The sequence below is a fragment of the Erinaceus europaeus genome, chromosome 8 (genome assembly GCF_950295315.1).
Source record: "Erinaceus europaeus chromosome 8, mEriEur2.1, whole genome shotgun sequence".
Classification (NCBI taxonomy): domain Eukaryota; kingdom Metazoa; phylum Chordata; class Mammalia; order Eulipotyphla; family Erinaceidae; genus Erinaceus; species Erinaceus europaeus.
In genome coordinates, this window is record NC_080169.1 from 28,118,097 (window position 1) to 28,137,002 (window position 18,906).

At 40.9% G+C, this 18,906-nt stretch overlaps 2 protein-coding genes across 2 annotated transcripts in view; both read right to left on the minus strand.

Annotated features, from left to right (window-relative positions):
- The window catches only part of LOC103114303 (cytochrome b-c1 complex subunit 10-like), a 530,783-nt gene that overhangs the window by 111,050 nt on the left and 400,827 nt on the right, over nucleotides 1-18,906 (minus strand). The gene's annotated exons all lie outside the window — the stretch shown is intronic.
- STK31 (serine/threonine kinase 31) overlaps nucleotides 1-18,906 on the minus strand; it is a 115,019-nt gene that overhangs the window by 34,251 nt on the left and 61,862 nt on the right. Inside the window, exons 13-14 of the mRNA XM_007529046.2 lie at nucleotides 2,306-2,422; nucleotides 517-636 (exon numbers count right to left, since the gene is read on the minus strand). Of these exons, the coding sequence (XP_007529108.1) occupies nucleotides 517-636; nucleotides 2,306-2,422 (237 nt within the window). The remainder of the gene's footprint in view (nucleotides 1-516; nucleotides 637-2,305; nucleotides 2,423-18,906) is intronic.

Below are 18,906 nucleotides of genomic sequence, written 5' to 3' on the forward strand. Positions count from 1 at the left end.
GTTGTCATTGTTGTTTGATAGGACAGAAAGATATCGAGAGAGGAGGAGAAGACAGAGAAAGGGAGAGAAAGACAGATACCTAAAGAACTGTTTCACCAATTGTGAAGCAACTTCTCCTGCAGGGGGGGGTTCTGGGGGCTCAAACTTGATCCTTATAAAGGTCCTAGTGCTTTGCGCTATGTGCACTTAACCCAGTGCACCACCGCCCAGCCCCCGGAGCAAATATTTCAATTATAAACTTGCACAGGCAGAAAATGAAAGATGGTAAAGGTGTATCTTAAAATAAAATAGAAAGATTTAAGACAATAATAAAGCTCAATGTATTTATACAAATATAAACCACCATTTCCACCATGGGGTAAGTTTAACCATTTATCAAATAACAATGCCAAGTTTTTTTCTAGCAATAATAACCTACCTACATAGTGGATATTAAAATAGTCTATAAAATTTCAAGTATTAAAATATTCAAATATCAATATATAATAAGATTAATAAAACAAAACATAATCTGACCTCAATACTGTCCTTGTACTTGGATTGTATGGCAGCAATAAGTCTTTCCTCTGAACGAATCTTTTGTAGTACTTGACTATATGTATTTAAAATTATCTCCTTGTCTGCGTCACCTTGTTCCTAAATGAAATTATACACATGGAAAATATGTATATTCAAAATAAAAAAATTAATGACAGGAAATAAACCTCAAAATATACTTCTAAAAATTCTATATCCATTTCAAAATGTTTCTTAAATACAAACTTTTCTGAGACACTGGAAGAAATATTGATGTCCACGTGAGAAATTTTACTCCTTTTGCACTATTCTTCCTAAATTTGTAGAGTACAAAATGAGGATAAATCATAACAACTAATATACTACATATGAGAATGAAATACATAAAATTTCAATACTTTGTCTTGAAAAAGTGATCTATTCAGAGTAATTTCTAAAATCAAGTCTTATAAAACAATTTAAATGGGAACTATGTAACTATAGGGAAATACAGTAAAGTGCATGTTTTTGTTGTTGTTTTGAGGGGATTTTGTTATAGCTTTTTTGCCACCAGTTATTGCTGGGACTCAATACCTGCATGCTGACTTGACCACTCCTGGCAGTAATTTTTTTTTTTTACAGAGGGTTAGACAGAGGATAGAAACCTACAGCACTGTTCAGGCTGGGTCCTCACACATTATAAGATGTGTGCTCTACTATTGTGATTGCCACTATCCAACTTCAACTCCAGCATATATTTTTTTAATGCCAATATGAACTAAATCACACAAAAAAAAACATAGTAGAAGGCAGAGCATAACTACTGAGATAGTAAATTACCTGAATGAAACTGGGAGACTCCAAAATACACCAAAGCTATCACAGACTTTATTCAAGTTTTCCTTTTTTTTTTTTTTTAAACCAGAGCACTTACCAACTCTGGCTTAGGGAGTTGAATCTGGGACTTTGGAGACCCAAAGAGTATCTTTGCATAACCATTATGCTATCTACCCCTCCAACCCTATTTTATTCAAGTTTTCACAGACTGAAGGGTCTCATTTCATTGGATATGACAAACTCAAGATTCAAATGATATAACAGGGACCAAGTGGTGGCTCACTTGGTAGAGCTCACAAGTTACCATTCATAAGGACCATGCATTCAAATCTCTGGGAAGCTTCACAAACAGTGGAGCAATACTATAGGTGTCTTCCCTTCTTTCTTTCTCTTTGTATCTTTCTTTATCCTCTTCTGTTTCTCACCCTCTAGCAAGAAAAAAAAATGGCAACCAAGACAAGTGGAATAGTTGCAGGCAGAGTCCAAGCAATAACCCTAGTGACAAAATGAATGAACAAACAAATGTTCAAATCAAGCTAACCTACCCAGAAAAATTTTTGTAGAAGTAAATGAATACTACATTTTAAAATGTGGAAAGTACTATTAAAATGAAAATATCAACCCATGGAAGAATAATATAATGTATTATGTTTGTATTAAGGTCTGACAGTGTTAATATAAAAAAAAAAAAAACTCTAAAAAGAAAGCAGTGGTCCATGAGGTGGTGCAATGGATAAAACATTGGACTCTCAATCATGAGTTCCCTAGTTCAGTCCCAGGAAGCCCAAATACCAAAGGGATATCTGGTTCTTTCTTTCTGCCTATCATTCTTCATAATAAATAAAATCTTTAAAAAATAATTAAAATAAACTTTAAAAACAAACAAAGCAAAGGCCAGTCTTAACACATTCTAAGCAGCAGGATAAACTATGGTAATCCAAAGGAAGCAATAGTAAAAAATATTAATACTCACAATCAGAGAAATTTCCAACTCTTTGCAGACACTTGATTCAGTCTTCTCTAGGATTTCATCAATATTACTGATTGTATATTCAGAAGTTAGTGGTTCTTCCATAGATAAATCAAAAGCCTCATTTGAAAAATAAAAAACAAGTTGCTCATTTCATCAATTCGATAGTACTCAATTGTGACCTTATGCCTGGAGCTGAACATCATTTATAAACTTTACAATGTAAGGAAAATAAAAATACACAAGAAAGACAAAGTACTACCCTCATAAAACTTACATACCAGAGAATAAAGGTATATACATACAACATACCAAAAGAAAACATAAGGTAGGGCCACAATGACCAAATAGAGGGGTCTGTTTTCCTTTATCCAAAAAACAAAGATAGACCATACATAGAAGACACTGGGTATAAACAAGTTTAGACATCTAATAAACTTCCTCCATAAGAGATTAAAGCATTCAAGAATCAAGAGTACAAAGAAACCATAAGTTAAAAAAAAAAAAGTTAACTCTACAACACAACACAACAAGGCATAAAACCAGGAAGAGACTCGTGAAATACAGAACTTTAATTTGAAGAGCAGGGGGTAGGCTGATCTAAAATCTAGGCCCCCACTATGTGAGTTGCAGTTACAGTTTTCCCAACTACAATAGCAACTTGCCAAAAGCATTCCTGAGGGACACAGGCAAATTGAAATTCAGTTCCTGGGGGAAGAACCAAGGGAAAGTATTCTACTGATGGTACAGAGCCTACCAGAATCTGTTCTCCACCCTGCAACTTCAAACTTCTGGTTATTACCCAGGCTGCTGCAACCTCAGTTCTACAGCCTTAGTCAGGCATTTGTGACTGCAAATCTTTGGTCACTACTCAGGACTTATCAAACAGAAGAACCTGACTCAGGTCCTCACAAGACATTAATCATAGTGGAAATCACTCACAATGAGAACATTTCAAATCTATAGTCCTAAGAATGCTTGTGAGTTAAATTAAAATTTTAATGAAAAAGTATACAAGAAGTTATAATAAAAGATAAGGACTGGGAAGTTGAACACTTGGTTGAGAGCAGACATTTCCATGTATAAGGACTCAGGTGCAAGCCCCTCATCCTACCTGCTTCACAAGTGGTAAAACTTCACATAGGGAAGCAGTACTGCAGTACCTCTCTGTATCTACAACCTTACTCTCGATTTTTCTGTCTTAACTTTAAAAAGTTTTAAAGAGAATCTGAAAGATAAAAAATACAGTAACTAAGATAAAATAAAATATAGCACAGGCTAACACGAACAGAAAGAGAGTTGATGAAGGTTAAACTGGTATGCTAGAAGTAGGGTAGAAAAAAACACCTAAATAAAAACAGAGAGAGGGAGCGAAAACCTAAAATGAGCATAACATAAGACAGTTATGTTGGAGTAGGGCACCAATGTAAAAACTCTGGTTTGAGGGTGAGGGTGGATGTTCAGCTTCACGGGGGGAGGGGGGGGGAGAAGGGGTGATGGGGTAGATTTAGTCTTTGGTGGTAGGAATGATGTCTATGTACACTCCTATCAATTTGTAGTCAGATAAATCACTATTTAATTAATATGAGATGAGAAAATTGAATATCTCAAACTTTTTAAATCACAGACTGAGTCTTTTTAATACATAGGCTGAGTCTTTGATATGCTGACTCTGTTAAAAGCTTAGACCAGTCTTTTGGTGGTGGGAATGGTGTTTATGTAATTAAAAAAAAAACTTAGACCAGGGAGAACAGAAGCAACCAGTGGCACAGCTATATACAAATAATGTCAAAGGACATAAATTATAGTGATTCTGTGTATGTTACAGCAAATCCTAACAAAAGGATATTGCAAAGTTAACCCAATTGCCCAATAATGAGATTATAGCAGTAACTATCTAATGTCTTCTTAAACCCTAAGACAGCAGGAACCTCTCACTTCCTCTATAAAGCCTATATTTCCCCCAGTCCTGGAACCTCGAGGGTGGGGCTCCCTTTCCTGCATGCTTCTCTCAATTCATACCAAATGATATTGCATCCACCAATCCCAACCTAATCAATGCAACAAGTACCACCTCAGTGTGCTCCACTTCAGACTGTGTCCAGAGATGTCAGGCATGGAATGTCAACCCTTCACCCTCATTACTTGGTTGAGACCTTTCCTTTCATAGTATTCTCTAATTCCATTCCAGGAGGTTCACTTCCAACCAAAGTCCCAAAACCTAGACATAGACTAGATCACATGAGACAGAGCATATTTTCACATATATCCACAAATTAGGGCAAAATATATACCTGAAACCAAAAATACACAATAGCCTGTAGTGAGTCAGTATAAAGTTCATAATGAAATAGTGTCTACTTAGACTTAGATACCCTCCTCACCTACTTCCTATTATACTTCCCTCACTCACTCCAAAGCTAAACTCATCAAAGCAAGGGCTGCAAAAGCTGAATAAGGGCAAGAGACAGCATATTTTAACAGTGACTCTTTAGTCACTATCAGGCCACCCCATCAGATGGGACCTGAGTCAGGGATTCCTGAAATTCCAAAATAGACATGATGAGCCTAAACCTAGAATAAATATCTCTCTCCATTGTTACTGGTCATCTCTATCAGGAACTGCTGGGAAATTGTGCAGATGCAGTCACATCTGCCATGTTGTCCTTCTCGGAGTGCCTGTTTTGCCATGTTGTACCCTCAGGGCATTGTCTATTTCCCCGCGATATTTGGAGTGCTTTGGTCACTCCTCCCCCCTCCCATTCTCACGAGAGTTATTATCCTATCCTGGAGTGCTATGGTTACTCCTCCCCCTTCCATTCTCACGAAAGCTGCTCCTATAAAAGCCCTTCTTCTTCCGCACCTCATTCTCTTACCAGTGCTTCATTTCGGTGTTCAGACGCAGGAAAGGTTACTGCGTGAGGCAGCCATTTTCACTACCTCCACGTGGCCCAACCTGTTTCTCTCGCACCCAACTCTGAGGTGCCAGCACAAATAAAGATTTGTGTTCCCTCTTCGCCCCGGACCTCCTCTCTCTCTTCTCTGCGGCAAAGAACAACACCTGGCGCCCAACGTGTCCCGCACTCACACCTGGCCTGAGGTCCAGAAAAGGCACCCAGACACAGGTAAGTGGCAGCCGCCTGACTCTGTGGCCCCGCGTTTCCCCCCCACCATGGGATTTTTTCCGTTTTACGAAGAGGTGTCCCAGACATTATATCCCTCTCTCATGGGACAGGTTCTCGATCTCAGAGACACTTTAATTTTCGCTACACCATGGGTTCTCATGGCTATATTTGCTACTTTCAAGATATGTACAAGGTTTTCTGCCGAAAGGTTAAGTGACCTTGAGGCTGAGATACAAGAGTTAAGATATATGTGCTTACGACTTAAACACCCTAAGCGATCTGCAGTCAGCCCCCAAACTTTTGTCCCTGCAGACACATGTTCGGTTCCTTCTGTGGCTTCCATGACCCCTCCCCTCGCTGTCCCTTCAGACACGTATTTGGTTCCTTCTGCAGCTTCCATTAACCCCTCCTCCCACTGATACCTCATCATTAAGAGACCTTGTGGCTGAGATACAGGAGTTAAAGGATATGTTTTCAGCGTTTAGAGACCTTAAACCTTTTGCGGTCTGCCCCGAGAGCTCCGTCCCTTTAGATACGTGTTCAGTATCCCCTGCGGCCACTACAGCAGCTTCCACCTCTGTGACTCTTTCCCCGCGTCATCAAACCAAGTCCACACCTTCCCGGTAAATGTGGCCCCCAATAGACAAAATCCTCAGGTGTGGCATCCATATTCCTCCAAACAGCTCAGAGAATTCAGACAAGCCATAAAGGAGGACGGGCTCATGCACCATGGACCAAGTCCATTTTACGGAGCTTTTTCCAGCACCTTAACACCCCCCAGGACTGGAAAGACCTGGCTTGTGCTGCACTCCCAGACCCCCTCTACCTGCAATAGAAGGCATGCTTCCTTGATGTATGCTCTAGACAATCGCAAGAAAATAGTCACAAACAGATAGAATGGAATTTTGATGCATTGTTTGGAGCAGGAGAGTTTGAAACTGGAACTCAGCAGGCAGAAGCTAAGTTTCCAACTGGTTATTTTGAACAAGTACGCATCTGCGCAACACAAGCATGGGAAAGGTTAAACCCATCCACAGTAGAGGCCTCAGTCCCCATTAACTCTCTTCGCCAAAACACTGATGAATCTTTAGGAAACTTCATCTCAAGGGTGAGGTCAACCTTAGAGAAAGATTTATAATCCTGAAGTCTGTTCTCTCCTCCTGCATTCCATTGTCTGGGATGGCATGATTCCACAATTCCATCAGGCATGCCTTAGTCTTAAACACCTACACCCAGCTAATTGGATTTTAGTGACACAGGAACTTACATCAGGCTCTTATGAGGCATCCATTATGATACAGGTTTATGCAGTTACCCCATGTAATCAAAACGGGGCCTGCTTTAAGTGTGGCCGCCAAGGGCATTGGCGTAACCAATGTCCAGATAAGCTGCAACCACGCCTCCAGTCAGGGCAACCACGCCTCCAGTCAGAGCAACCACACCTCCAGTCAGGGCAACCACACCTCCAGTTAGGGCAACCCCAGCTTCAGTCAGGGAGCCAGAAGCCACGAACACCTTGTCCTAGATGTCAGAAAGGTTTTCATTAGAAGAAAGATTGTTGGTCCAAATTTCATAAAGATGGCACGTACCTGAATGGTACAAATTCGGGGCCTGAGATTTTGTGGACCACTCCTGTTTTAGAATGCGGTCACCCTACTATGACAGTAAGGATTGGCAATATTCCTTTCAAATGTTTGATTGACACGGGGGCAGAAAAGATGATTTTAAGGCAAGCAGAGGTTCCCCAAAATTGGGAACTCCTCCTGGGACCCCATATACATGGGGTTGGAGGGGTGACCCAATCATTTTTCACATGAGATTTGCTCATGTGGAAAGACCCGGAAGGTTCTACTGGACACTTTTACCCTCTGGTAGCTGATATTAGCACCAACCTACTGGGCAGAGATCTTCTGGAATGTCTTGATGTTAGGATATCCACAGATGCCTCTGCAGAGCGTAACACCTGCCCCTGCGAGACCAGATCTAATCAGCACCCCCAATACTAACTGCCACTGTTCGTAGCCAAACTCCCCGCTTAGGCTGGCTTTCTAATGAGCCTGTCTGGGTGGAACAGTGGCCTTTACCTAGGGATAAGCTAGAAATTTTAAAGGAGCTCGTCCAAGAGCAGATGTCCTTGGGACACATTCGTCATTCTCGAAGCCCATGGAATACTCCTGTCTTTGTGATTAAAAAGCGCTCAGGAAAATGGCGTCTCCTCCAAGATCTCCATGCGGTTAATAAAACCATGAAGGTCTGAGGCTCCCCCCAAAGGGGTTTGCCTCTTGCTTCTGCAATTCCCACAGGAATTCCAATCATAGCTATTGATATACAAGATTGTTTTTTCTCTATCCCCCTGCATCCGCAAGATTGTAAACATTTTGCCTTCTCTGTTCCTTCTATTAATAACGCCAGCCCTGCCGATAGATTTGAATGGGTGGTGCTGCCCCAAGGCATGGCCAATAGTCCTACAATTTGTCAAGAGGCTGTTAAATCTGCCCTTTTTTCATATATCCGTAAGGGCCTTAATGTTTTTCATTACATGGATGACGTGTTAGTATGGGGAAAATCAGATACAGATCTCTGTGCCCTACATGATTTTCTCATTCCTGCATTAAAGAAAAGTGGCCTTAATGTGGCTCTTGAGAAGATACAGCTAATTCCTCCATTATCTTTCTTAGGTTCAGAGATTTCTCTAACGCAAATTCGTCCCTTAAAACCTAGTGTTACTTTTCCTTCTAACCTCACTCTTGCTTCTTTACAAAGTTTTCCTGGAAATTTAAATTGGCTTAGGTAGTATCTTTATCTGCCTAAAAGCTGCCTCCAACCACTGTATGACCTGTTAAAAGGAAACAAACAGCCCTCCTCAAAACATAGGTTAACTCCCGAGGCCTCCTCGGCACTGGAAAGGGTTAACCAGGCCCTCCAGGACATGCACCTTGTTCAATTCTCCCCCTCCTCTCCGGTAAACCTTCTAATCTTTAACTTCACCCCCACAGTAGTAGGGGCATTGTGGCAGGACCATGGGGTTCTCGAGTGGCTTCACATGCCAGTAGGGAGAGCTCCAAGACTCCTCACTGAGATAGACGCATTAGCAATCATGGTTCACCAAGGGAGAAATAGGTCTGTGCAGGTCTTAGGGAAAGAACCAGATTTAATTATTCTGCCCTTTTCTCTCACAGATACAGAGTGGCTCATACGCCATCATTCCCGCTTTGCCATAAGCTTCATGGGGTTTCCAGGACAAATAGATAACCATTTTCCTTCTAATAAATTGATAGCTTCTTTACCTCTTTTGCCTCTACTAGCACCCAAATTTTTCTCTCGAGATCCCATTCCTTCTGCTCCTACAGTCTTTTTTTTTTTATTTTTTTACCAGAGCACTGCTCAGCTCTGGTTTCTGGTGGTGCAGGGGATTGAACCTGGGACTTGACGGAGCCTCAGGCATGAGAGTCTGTTTGCATAACCATTATGCTATCTACCCCTGCCCTGCTCCTACAGTCTTAACTGATGGTGGAAAAAAGGGAGCTGTTGCCCTTATATATTACCCGGACAAACAACCCCCTAAACCTCTCTTTACTGAGGTTCCTGAGAATTCCCCTCAGTACAAAGAACTTTCTGCTGTTTTCCTTGCATTAAAAGCTGTACCAGAATCCTTCAACCTTTTTTCTGACAGTGTGTATACTTTTAACTTAATTCCATGGCTTGCTCGTTCCTATGTGAAAATTGATGACAACCCACTCTCCCCTCTCTTGACTCAAATCGCCTCTATGCTCTCTTCTCGAACCCAACCACTATATATTCAGCACCTTCGTTCCCACAGCCCTCTTCCTGGTTCCCTGTCTGAAGGGAATGCTGCAGCTGACCGCCTTGCCTCCACAGGAGCTCTCCTAGTCTCTGTCTCTGATCCTTCTGATTTCCATTCTCTAACCCATGTTAATCTTAAAGGCCTTCGAGCTCAATTTCCTGATGTTCCTTTACCACAGTTAAAACATATCCTAGCTACATGCTCTTTCTGTGCAAGTCTCATAAAGACTCCTGCTATTCAGACTCTTGGTGTTAACCCCCGAGGCTTAAAAGCTAATGCTATTTGGCAAATTGATGTCACCCACATACCAAACTTTGGCAAACAAAAATATGTGTTTGTCTCAATTGATACCTTTTCTAAATTTATGTGGGCAACAGCTCAGACAGGAGAAAGCTCTAAAAAGCTTATAAGCCATATGCTCTCCTGTTTTGGTGTGATGGGCTTACCTCTTCAACTGAAAGCTAACAATGGACCTGCGTTTACCAGCAAACAATTTAAAGATTTTTGTTCCCTCTGGAACATTACTCATACCACAGGCATTCCCTATAATCCACAGGGACAAGAGGGGGCCCATCAAACCCTTAAGGATCAATTAAAGACAAAGGATGAATGTACCCCCCCAATATCCAGCTAGCAAAAGCCTTAACTATGTTAAATCTCTTTAATATTTACAATAACTCGGACTTACCTCCTATTATTCTTCACTGGCAAACACCATCTACTCTCCCATCTATTAAGGCCAAATGGAAAGATCCACTTGATAAAATTTGGAAAGGGCCTGACCCTCTATTGACCATGGGAAGAGGTTTTGCATGCATTTTCCCACATAATTACTCTAAACCTGTCTGGGTTCCTGCCCGCCATGTCCGACAATACCCTCATGATGGCACTGTTATCCCTGAAGAACAAGAAATTCAAGAGGACTAGCCGCAGGATACATCCCAGGATCCATAATATGACATGGCAGAATCTACAAAAGTTGGCTCACAGAGCCCTCTCTCCTACCCCTCCCCTGAATGTCTTATGTTATGACTGGCCAGTTGTGTTTTGTGAGTGTGTGTGTTGAATGACCAAAAATTTTTGCATGACCCATCTGCACAGAGTACTCTATAAGGTAATTTTATATTTTATATAAAAATGCTGGATGCAGCCAAAATTTCTGGAGATGTCCAGAAAAATTCCAATTTTTTTTCTCTCTCTTTTGATTTTATTAAGGTTTGGTATATATGTAAGTGTTGAGTCTTAAACTGTGTGAGTAATGACAAATATAAATTTGTTTTTTTTAATGATATGTTTTTATAACAAAAGTTTTTTTTCCTCCTGTGTGTTATAACTAAATGTTTATATGTATGTTTCAAGTTTGGTAAAATATTAACTTAATGGTTAAAAGTGTAACCTTGAAGCTATATCACTACCAGGAAAGGTAAAGTTAATTTGCTAAAGTTACTATTTAAGGTAACGTCTAAATATTTAACGTGACAATATACCCCCAAAACTAAAATGCAAATTCTGTATACAGGATGCTTTTGGAGGGCCCCCAAAAGTGCCCTGTAAACTATCTTGTGGAAATTAATCCACAATAGATCTGGCATCAATCTGGCACTGCAAATGTTAAAAACATTGTTACTAACATACGTTAACTCTCTAAGTAACCTGAGTCTGTTTATACTCAAAAGTAAAAATGGTTAAAAATCAATATATATTTTAACTATAATTGGTCTAAAGATCCTGCTGTAGAGACTGCTACAGGAGGTCACATTAGATGACCTTTTAACAAAATCATAAAGATATTCAAACCAATTACAATCATCGAGGTATCAACTATAGTAAACCTCTAACTTGTTACAAGTTTTTTTTTCACAGGTAAGTGAGTACAGCTATCAAGCCTTCATATGAAGAATCATCTGTTCATATGGTAAGGTATTAAACTATAAAACGTTCCTCCATATACAACCTATGTACATTAACATTCACATATTCTTATAAACTTAACTGGGGAATCTTGTCTTGCCACCATAGGGCTGCCTTTGTCAGCCAACAATTTAAAGATGTTTCCCTTTATAACAGCACCCATGCCACAGACATCCTTTACTACCCTCAAAGACAAATGGCTGTTCCCCTGGTCATCACATCCACTGACTGCTTCCCTTAGACTTGAGATATGATCCCACCTCTTCATACCAATGGATACATTCCCCCTTCCTTACCTGTCTACCCTTAGTTGTGGGACCCTTACTTGTTTTACATCTTCTGCTTACAGTATATCCTATAATTTTTAATAAGCTTATGGCCTTTTTGCAACAACAGATTGATGCCATAAAGATGCAACCTGTACAAACTCACTATCATAGGCCGGACATGGCAGAATATTGAGTTGCTGTGGAGGATTTGCCCCCCTCCATCAGAACATCCACCATGTAGAGGACTGGCTAGCCAATGACGGGTAAAAGGGAAACTAGCGCTATCCAATCAACCTAAGACAGGGCACCTGGTACTACTGGGCAAAAATGACCAGGTGTTCCAATGACGGGTAAGACGGAAGGCTGATCCCCAACCTAAGACAGGCACAATCCGCCTTGCCACTAAACAAAGTCCGCCAAACATCAAAACATGATATAAGAAAGGGGGACATGTGGGGAGCCACATGTGCCCTCAAGGTTGCTATTGGCATGGCCATAGAGTTTATGTTAAAAGATAGTTCCTGGGAATCGGGTGGTGGCGCAGCGGGTTTAGAGCAGGTGGTGCTAAGTGCAAGAACCAGCTTGAGGATCCCAGTTTGAGCCCCTGGCTCCTCACCTGCAAGGGAGTCCCTTCACAGGCGGTGAAGCAGGTCTGTAGGTGTCTCTTTCTCTCCTCTTCTCTGTCTTCCCCTCCTCTCTCCATTTCTCTCTGTTCTATCCAACAATCACAATATCAGTAACAACAACAATATAATTACAACAATAAAACAACTAGGGCAACAAAAGGCAAAATACCAAAAAAGAAAAGAAAAAAAGAGATAAGATCCCGCTTCCCTACACCTTAGAGTCCTTGTTAAAAGATAAGTTCTTTTTCCCCATGAATCACCCAGGACCTTCCAGATAACGGCTGATTACCATGACAAATAATATAAAATAATAATAATGAATGAATAGGAAAGATACATCCCCCAATACTCAGTTGGCTAAGGCACCAAACCTCTTTTTCTATAAAGCATTCAAATCAGATGCCCTGCTAACCACGAGAAGCAGATTGTTTGTGTTTCTTCCACAGGAATCCCAGAAAAAACCATCTGGACCCCTGCACACCCTGACATCACCCACTAGATGGCACGACTACAGTGGCACACCCCCCCAAAGCCCTAGATGTCACCTGACGCGATCTGAAGAACCTGATTCACAGACTCCAAAGACAAAACTTTTCTACTGCCTGTCTGCCTTTCCTGCTTCTGCTTTGACCTGTCATGTTTTGGCGGTTCCAGCTCACTCTCTACAGAAAAGCAGAATTCCAGAGGCTGACCTTCCTCATGCAGCATTTCATCCCCTGCCATTTCTCCCCCTAGTCACCTACTTTGGACTGAGACTTCTATTGGACTTGCTGGTATACCCTTTGGACACTTTAGACAATTTTACAGCAGCTTCCTTCCCTTCACATTGCTGGTTTTTCATAGACTGACCCTGAGTAGTTCATAGACTTTACACACTGTTGCCCTGGGCATTAGATAAAAGGAAAGGGGGAGATGCTGGGAAATTGTGCAGATGCAGTCACATCTGCCATATTGTCCCCTCAGGCTACTGCTAGTTCCCATGAGAGTTGGGATATTCTCGGAGTGCCTGTTTCGCCATGTTGTGCCCTCAGGGCACTGTCTATTTCCCCACGATATTTGGAGTGCTTTGGTCACTCCTCCCCCCTCCCATTCTCACGAGAGTTATTATCCTATCCTGGAGTGCTATGGTTACTCCTCCTCCTTCCCATTCTCAGGAAAGCTGTTCCTATAAAAGCCCTTCTTCTTCCGCACCTCACTCTCTTGCCAGTGCTTCACTTCGGTGTTCAGACGCAGGAAAGGTTACTGCATGAGGCGGTCATTTTCACTACCTCCACGTGGCCCAACCTGCTTCTCTAGCACCCAACTCTGAGGTGCCAGCGCAAATAAAGATTTGTGTTCCCTCTTCGTTCCAGACCTCCTCTCTCTCTTCTCCGCGGCACACAACAACAAGTAACACAATAGACCCCTTTGGGGGTCCCCATAGAACCTTGCCCTCAACTTGGATCAACAATGATAGAGAATGTTCCATCCTCCGAAGGGAGGCTTGAAAATATACTCTATGCTACACCTGAGGAAGATGGGTCCTGAAATTGGGGCAGCTTGGAACGTTCCTACTTATGACCACAGAATGTGAGCTCAGATATACAGAGATGCAGAGGTCACATAGGCTCCTAAGCTGAATATAGGCCCCATATCACATCAAATTGATGGAGTTTACAGTCAACAATATTTATAAGCCTTTCCCATATTTGGGACCTACTCTCTTCCCTGATTCAGCTTTCTGGTCCTTCTGCCAGCCATGACACCATATCCCCAGACAATAATTAGGATCCACCTGCATTATCAGATTTCAGGCTCAGGAGCAAAACAAACAAAAAACTAGTATAGCCAAAAGCCCTTTGTAATGTTAAATATGCCTACTAGCTATCTACAAAATGGAAACCCCCCCCCCAACTCTTCACCTGCACTATTCTAGCCTTTAGGTCCATGATTGGTCAACAATCTGTTTGGCTTTGTATGTTAACTCTCTTTTCTACCATCAGGTTCCTGATGCTAGCATGATGCCGACCAGACTTCCCTAGACCAACAACCCCACCAATGTGTCCTGGAGCTCTGCTCCCCCAGAGCCATTCCCCACCAGGGAAAGAGAAAGACAGTCTGGGAGTATGGATCGACCTGTCAATGGCCATGTTCAGTGGGGAAGCAATTACAGAAGCCACACCTTCAACCTTCTGCATCCCACAATGACCTTGGGTCCATACTCCCAGAGGGTTAAAGAACAGGAAAGCTATCAGGGGAAGGGATGGGATACAGAGTTCTGGTGGTGGAAAAATGTGTGAATTTGTACCCCTCTTATCCTATCCTTTAGTCAATGTTTCCTTTTTATAAATAAAAAAATTTTTTAAAATAGAGAGTTATGGGACAACATTAAGAGGTCTAACATTCACATCACAGGGAAATTTCCTTAACATTCTCTCCTTATCTTTGATCTTTGCCATTTTAATTATATGTCTGAGCTTGCTTAAGTTTGAGTTTATCTTTTCTTGGATTTCTTAAGTCTGGTATTTCTTACAGTTTCCTGGATTTGAGGAGCAGGGCGGTGGCACACTTGGTTGAGTGCATGTTACAGTGCACAAGGACCCAGGTTTGAGTCCCTGCTGCCTACTTGCACAGGGAAAGCTTCATGAGTGTTGAATCAGTGCTGCAGGTGTCTCTTTGTGTCTCTTCTATCACCACCTTTCCTCTCAATTTCTGGATGTCTCTACCTTATAAAGATGATTAAAAAAAATTTAAAAGAGTTTCTTGGATTTTAGGACTTATCTCCTTTTTTTCTTTTTTTTTTTAGAGAAAAGAAAAAAATCACAATGGAACTCTCATAATACTATCAGATGATTTCTCAACAGTAAAATCTAAAAGCTAGAAAGGGCTAGAAGAAAATATTCAGAAATTTAAATACAGAGACATCTACCCAAAAATACTCTACCCAATTAGATTATCAATCCACGTAGGTTTGAAGGAATGATAAGAGCCAAAGAAATTCACTATTATTAAACTAACCCTACACAAATAAACTAAACAAACTTATATAAAGGGGAACTATTGAATTTTCTCTATCATGGATATGTAAAAATGCAAAGCAAGAGAACAATGAAAGTCACATGAAAATAAGACTTTCAGGATAGGAACACAGAACTCTGCTGGTGGGAAAGGTGAGAAATTATACCCATTATTTCATAATTTATTAAATCTCTAATAAAAGTTTTAAAAATAAGACTTTAGGCAAATGCCTAGACTACATTGCTAAGGTCATCAAGGGGACTTAAAGAGTAGAGTACTACAAAGGGAGAAGGGAGTCCAACAGACTTTGGTGAAGAAATACTGGTGTTTTGGTTGTTGGTTTGAAGAGGTGATAAATTATCCTTCTAAAACAAAGGGTTTTTTTAAATCTTTATTTTATTTTTAATTTCTTTATTGGAAATTAATGGTTTACAGTCAACAGTAAAATACAATAGTTTTGTGGGGTATTTTTTTTGTAATTGGATTGGTTCCTTTGAAGATGCCTTTAAAATTTAGATGGGATAGAGTTCTGCCAATATTTTCCTCGAAGTATTTGATAGTTTCTGGTCTAACATCAAAGGGGTGTTGAAATCCCCTATTATTACTGTGTTGCTGTTAAAATATTGTTGTAGCCCTTTCAGTAGATGTTTGATGTATTTAGATGGCCTCTCACTGGGTGCAGAGATGTTAATAATCATTAAGACATATTGAATGACTGATCCTCTGACCATTAAGTAATGTCCATCCCTATCTTTTCAAATTTTATTTATCTATTTTAAGGTCTATCATGCCCTTCTTTGTGGTCCATTGGCTTGTATGATAGTTTTCCATCCTTTCACTTTGAGTCTGTGTTTGTCTTGTTCAGTTAGGTGAGATTCCTGCAGACAACATATGGTTGGTTTGTGTTTTCTGATCCAACTTCCTACTCTATGCCTTTTAATAGTCCAATTCAGGCCATTGACATATATTGATATTATAGAATGAAGATATTTTAATGCCATTATTCTAAACCTTTACAGTGTTCTGATATATGGCATATTTATGGTAATCTGACTATAAGAGACCTTTCAGAACTTCTTGCAAGGCAGGCTTGGTGATAGTTGATTGTTTCAACTGCTGCTTATCTGAAAAGGTCTTTATGCTTCATTCCATCTAGTCTGAATGACAATCTAGCAGGATACAGTAGTCTTCATTGAAAGCCTTTCTCATTGAGCATTCAATAGATATATTGCCATTCCCTTCTGGCCTGTAGTGTTTATGTGGAGAAATCTGCTTCTAATCTTAGGGGTTTTCCTCTGTAGGTGACTGTTTTTCTCTTTCAGCATTCAAGATCCTTTCCCTATCATTCTTCCTTTTCATTCTAAATACCATGTGCCTTGGTGTCTTTGAGTCTGGGTTAATTCTGTTTAGAGTCCTTTGAGCTTCTTGAACCTTTATGTCTTTTATCTTGTCTACACTTGGGAAGTTCTCAGCTATTATGTCCTATAGAATGCTTTCCTCTCCTCCCTCTCTGGCAAGCCAATAATGCATATATTACTTCTGTTGAAGTCATTTCATGTGTCTCTGTTGTTTTCAGTATCTTTAATCTTTTTTAAGATCTCTTACTTCTTATTTTTCTCTAATTCATCCTTGACCTTGCTAAGTCTGTTTTCTGCCTCCTTTATTTATTCTATTCTTTCTCCCATCTGCTGTTTTCTGTAGGTCAGCTATTTTGTTACCCTGTACTGATGCTGTATTAGCTTGTTCAGCTAGTTGTGCTCTTAGTTCGGATATTTTAGCTTTCAGTTCTCTAATTACCTCCAGATAATATTTTCTTTTGGAGTCTCATTTGCTATTTCCCCATTTCTGATGATATTACTTTCAAACTCTTTCCTCACTCCTGTGACTAATACATGAATTAGTGTTTGGACTTGTCCTCATTCTTACGTGCTTCTACCTTTGGGGGGCTTTTAACTTGGCTGTTCTCCTGGTTCATTTCTCCAATCTTTTTTTTTGGTTTAACCATTGTATATGGTGTGATATAAGGTCCCTCAGTACTTTTCAATCCACTAATCACACTTGTGTGGACTGACTTATGTCTAAGTAATGTACATAAAGAGTTAATAGTCATGGAAATTAACAGTTGTTTCAATGTTGTCTCAATCCTTGAGGTGAAGCATGGTGGCTATTAAACCCTCTTTTGTTCTGTGTCTTCCCTGTAGGCTATGGGAGTCTGTAAGCTTTATAACTGTAAGTAGATTTTTTAAACTTAATTACTCACTCCTAACCTAGAGATAAAACAGAGTGAGGGAGATATATAACAGTGCTTATGCAAAGAGACTCCCACTCCCCAAGGGTTCAAAGCCCCAGGCCCAATTCAGCTTCTCAGACATCAGCAAGAACCAACATGGGCAGCAGTCCTTGGCTGTGTGAGTTTGTAACAAATTCTGTTTGTACTCCCTGGGTTCTGAGGCAGTTATTCAGCATGTCTCCGAATTCATTAAGAGAACAATGTGGAAAGGTTCCCACTATACAGCCCACTTCCAGACCACTGGGAGCGTATGTCTTCTCCTGACTTGCCCAATCAGGTCTCTGCCATTGATGTAAGCACAGGGCCTCTCTGCTGCTGCTCCTGCCTCCAAAGGACAGTAGCAATGGAGGCTTACAGTTGCATTTGGTGACCGTTAGGGGATCCTCTCCTCTGGTTAGCAGTTTATTCATTGATGAAATTCAGACTGGAGGTGTTGCCTCAACCGTAAAACTGCAGGACTGTTACCAGTCACTCCTGAGTAGGTATGGGCTTTCTGCCCCAGGAATCTCTCCTTAGGCCCCTCTGTCCGCAAACCACACATGTTTGCACTCCCCTGTGACTTGGTGGGTTCCCAAAGTATTGTCTTGTTGTGTTCTCAGGTAATCTTCTTTGTTATTCTTAGTTGACTGGGGAGAGGAGAAAGATGCAGCTGCTGCTGCTGCTCTGTAGCCCTGCCTCCTGAAGTATTTTTTTATTTTTATTTGTTGGGCAGAAACTGTCAGAAATCTAGAGTGTGAGGGAGAGAGACAGACACCCGTAGCACTGTTTCACCACTTGTGAAGTTTTCTCCCTGGAGGTGGTGACAAGAGGCTTGAGCCTGCATCCTTGAGCACGGTGATGTGTGCACTTAACTAGATGGGCCACTGCTTGGCCCCCAAATCTTAAGAGTCTTAGGATTTACAGAGACATGGTCATTAAGTAGCAATATCTACTTAGTAGCTCTCTGAAACTAGAAATCAGACAAAAGAACACACAATCACATCAAACGATAGTTGAGACTTCTGAATAAACTATGTAGCCAGAGCTAGGTGCATGCATGTGTGGCTAGTGGGCAGAAAAAAAGGAGTAGGGGATAGTTCCTATTTGGAAGAAAACAAGCTTGCAGGCTGCTAGCACTACCTTAGCAGCTACAAAGTGGAGCAGAGTCATGGCAGAGCTAAGACTCTCTGGGCTTTTAACCCCTGACCTTAGGGAATCTGGATGACATATTGCTCAGAAAGACTCACCAATGTGGAAGAGAGTTAACTTGACTGAGAGCTGGTGGTGAAGTTTTGCAGTTCATTCCTGCTCTGGAATAGATTCAATGGAAACTATATCCTTAAAATTACTGGCAAAGTGAGCAGTGCATGGGGAAAGGGACAACTTCTACATAGATATCCCACAAAAGTCTGAGTGTCAGCCCCATTACCTTTCAGGTATCAATATAGTCAAATTTCCTCAATTGCAATATCTTCCAAGTCCTTCCCCACAAAATACAAAATGAAATGAAATACAGCACTGTGGCCACACTACCACCTGTTGGCTCAAGAGTAGCAAATCATGCTAACTATGCAAACACAGGAAAACTTACTGCCCAAAATA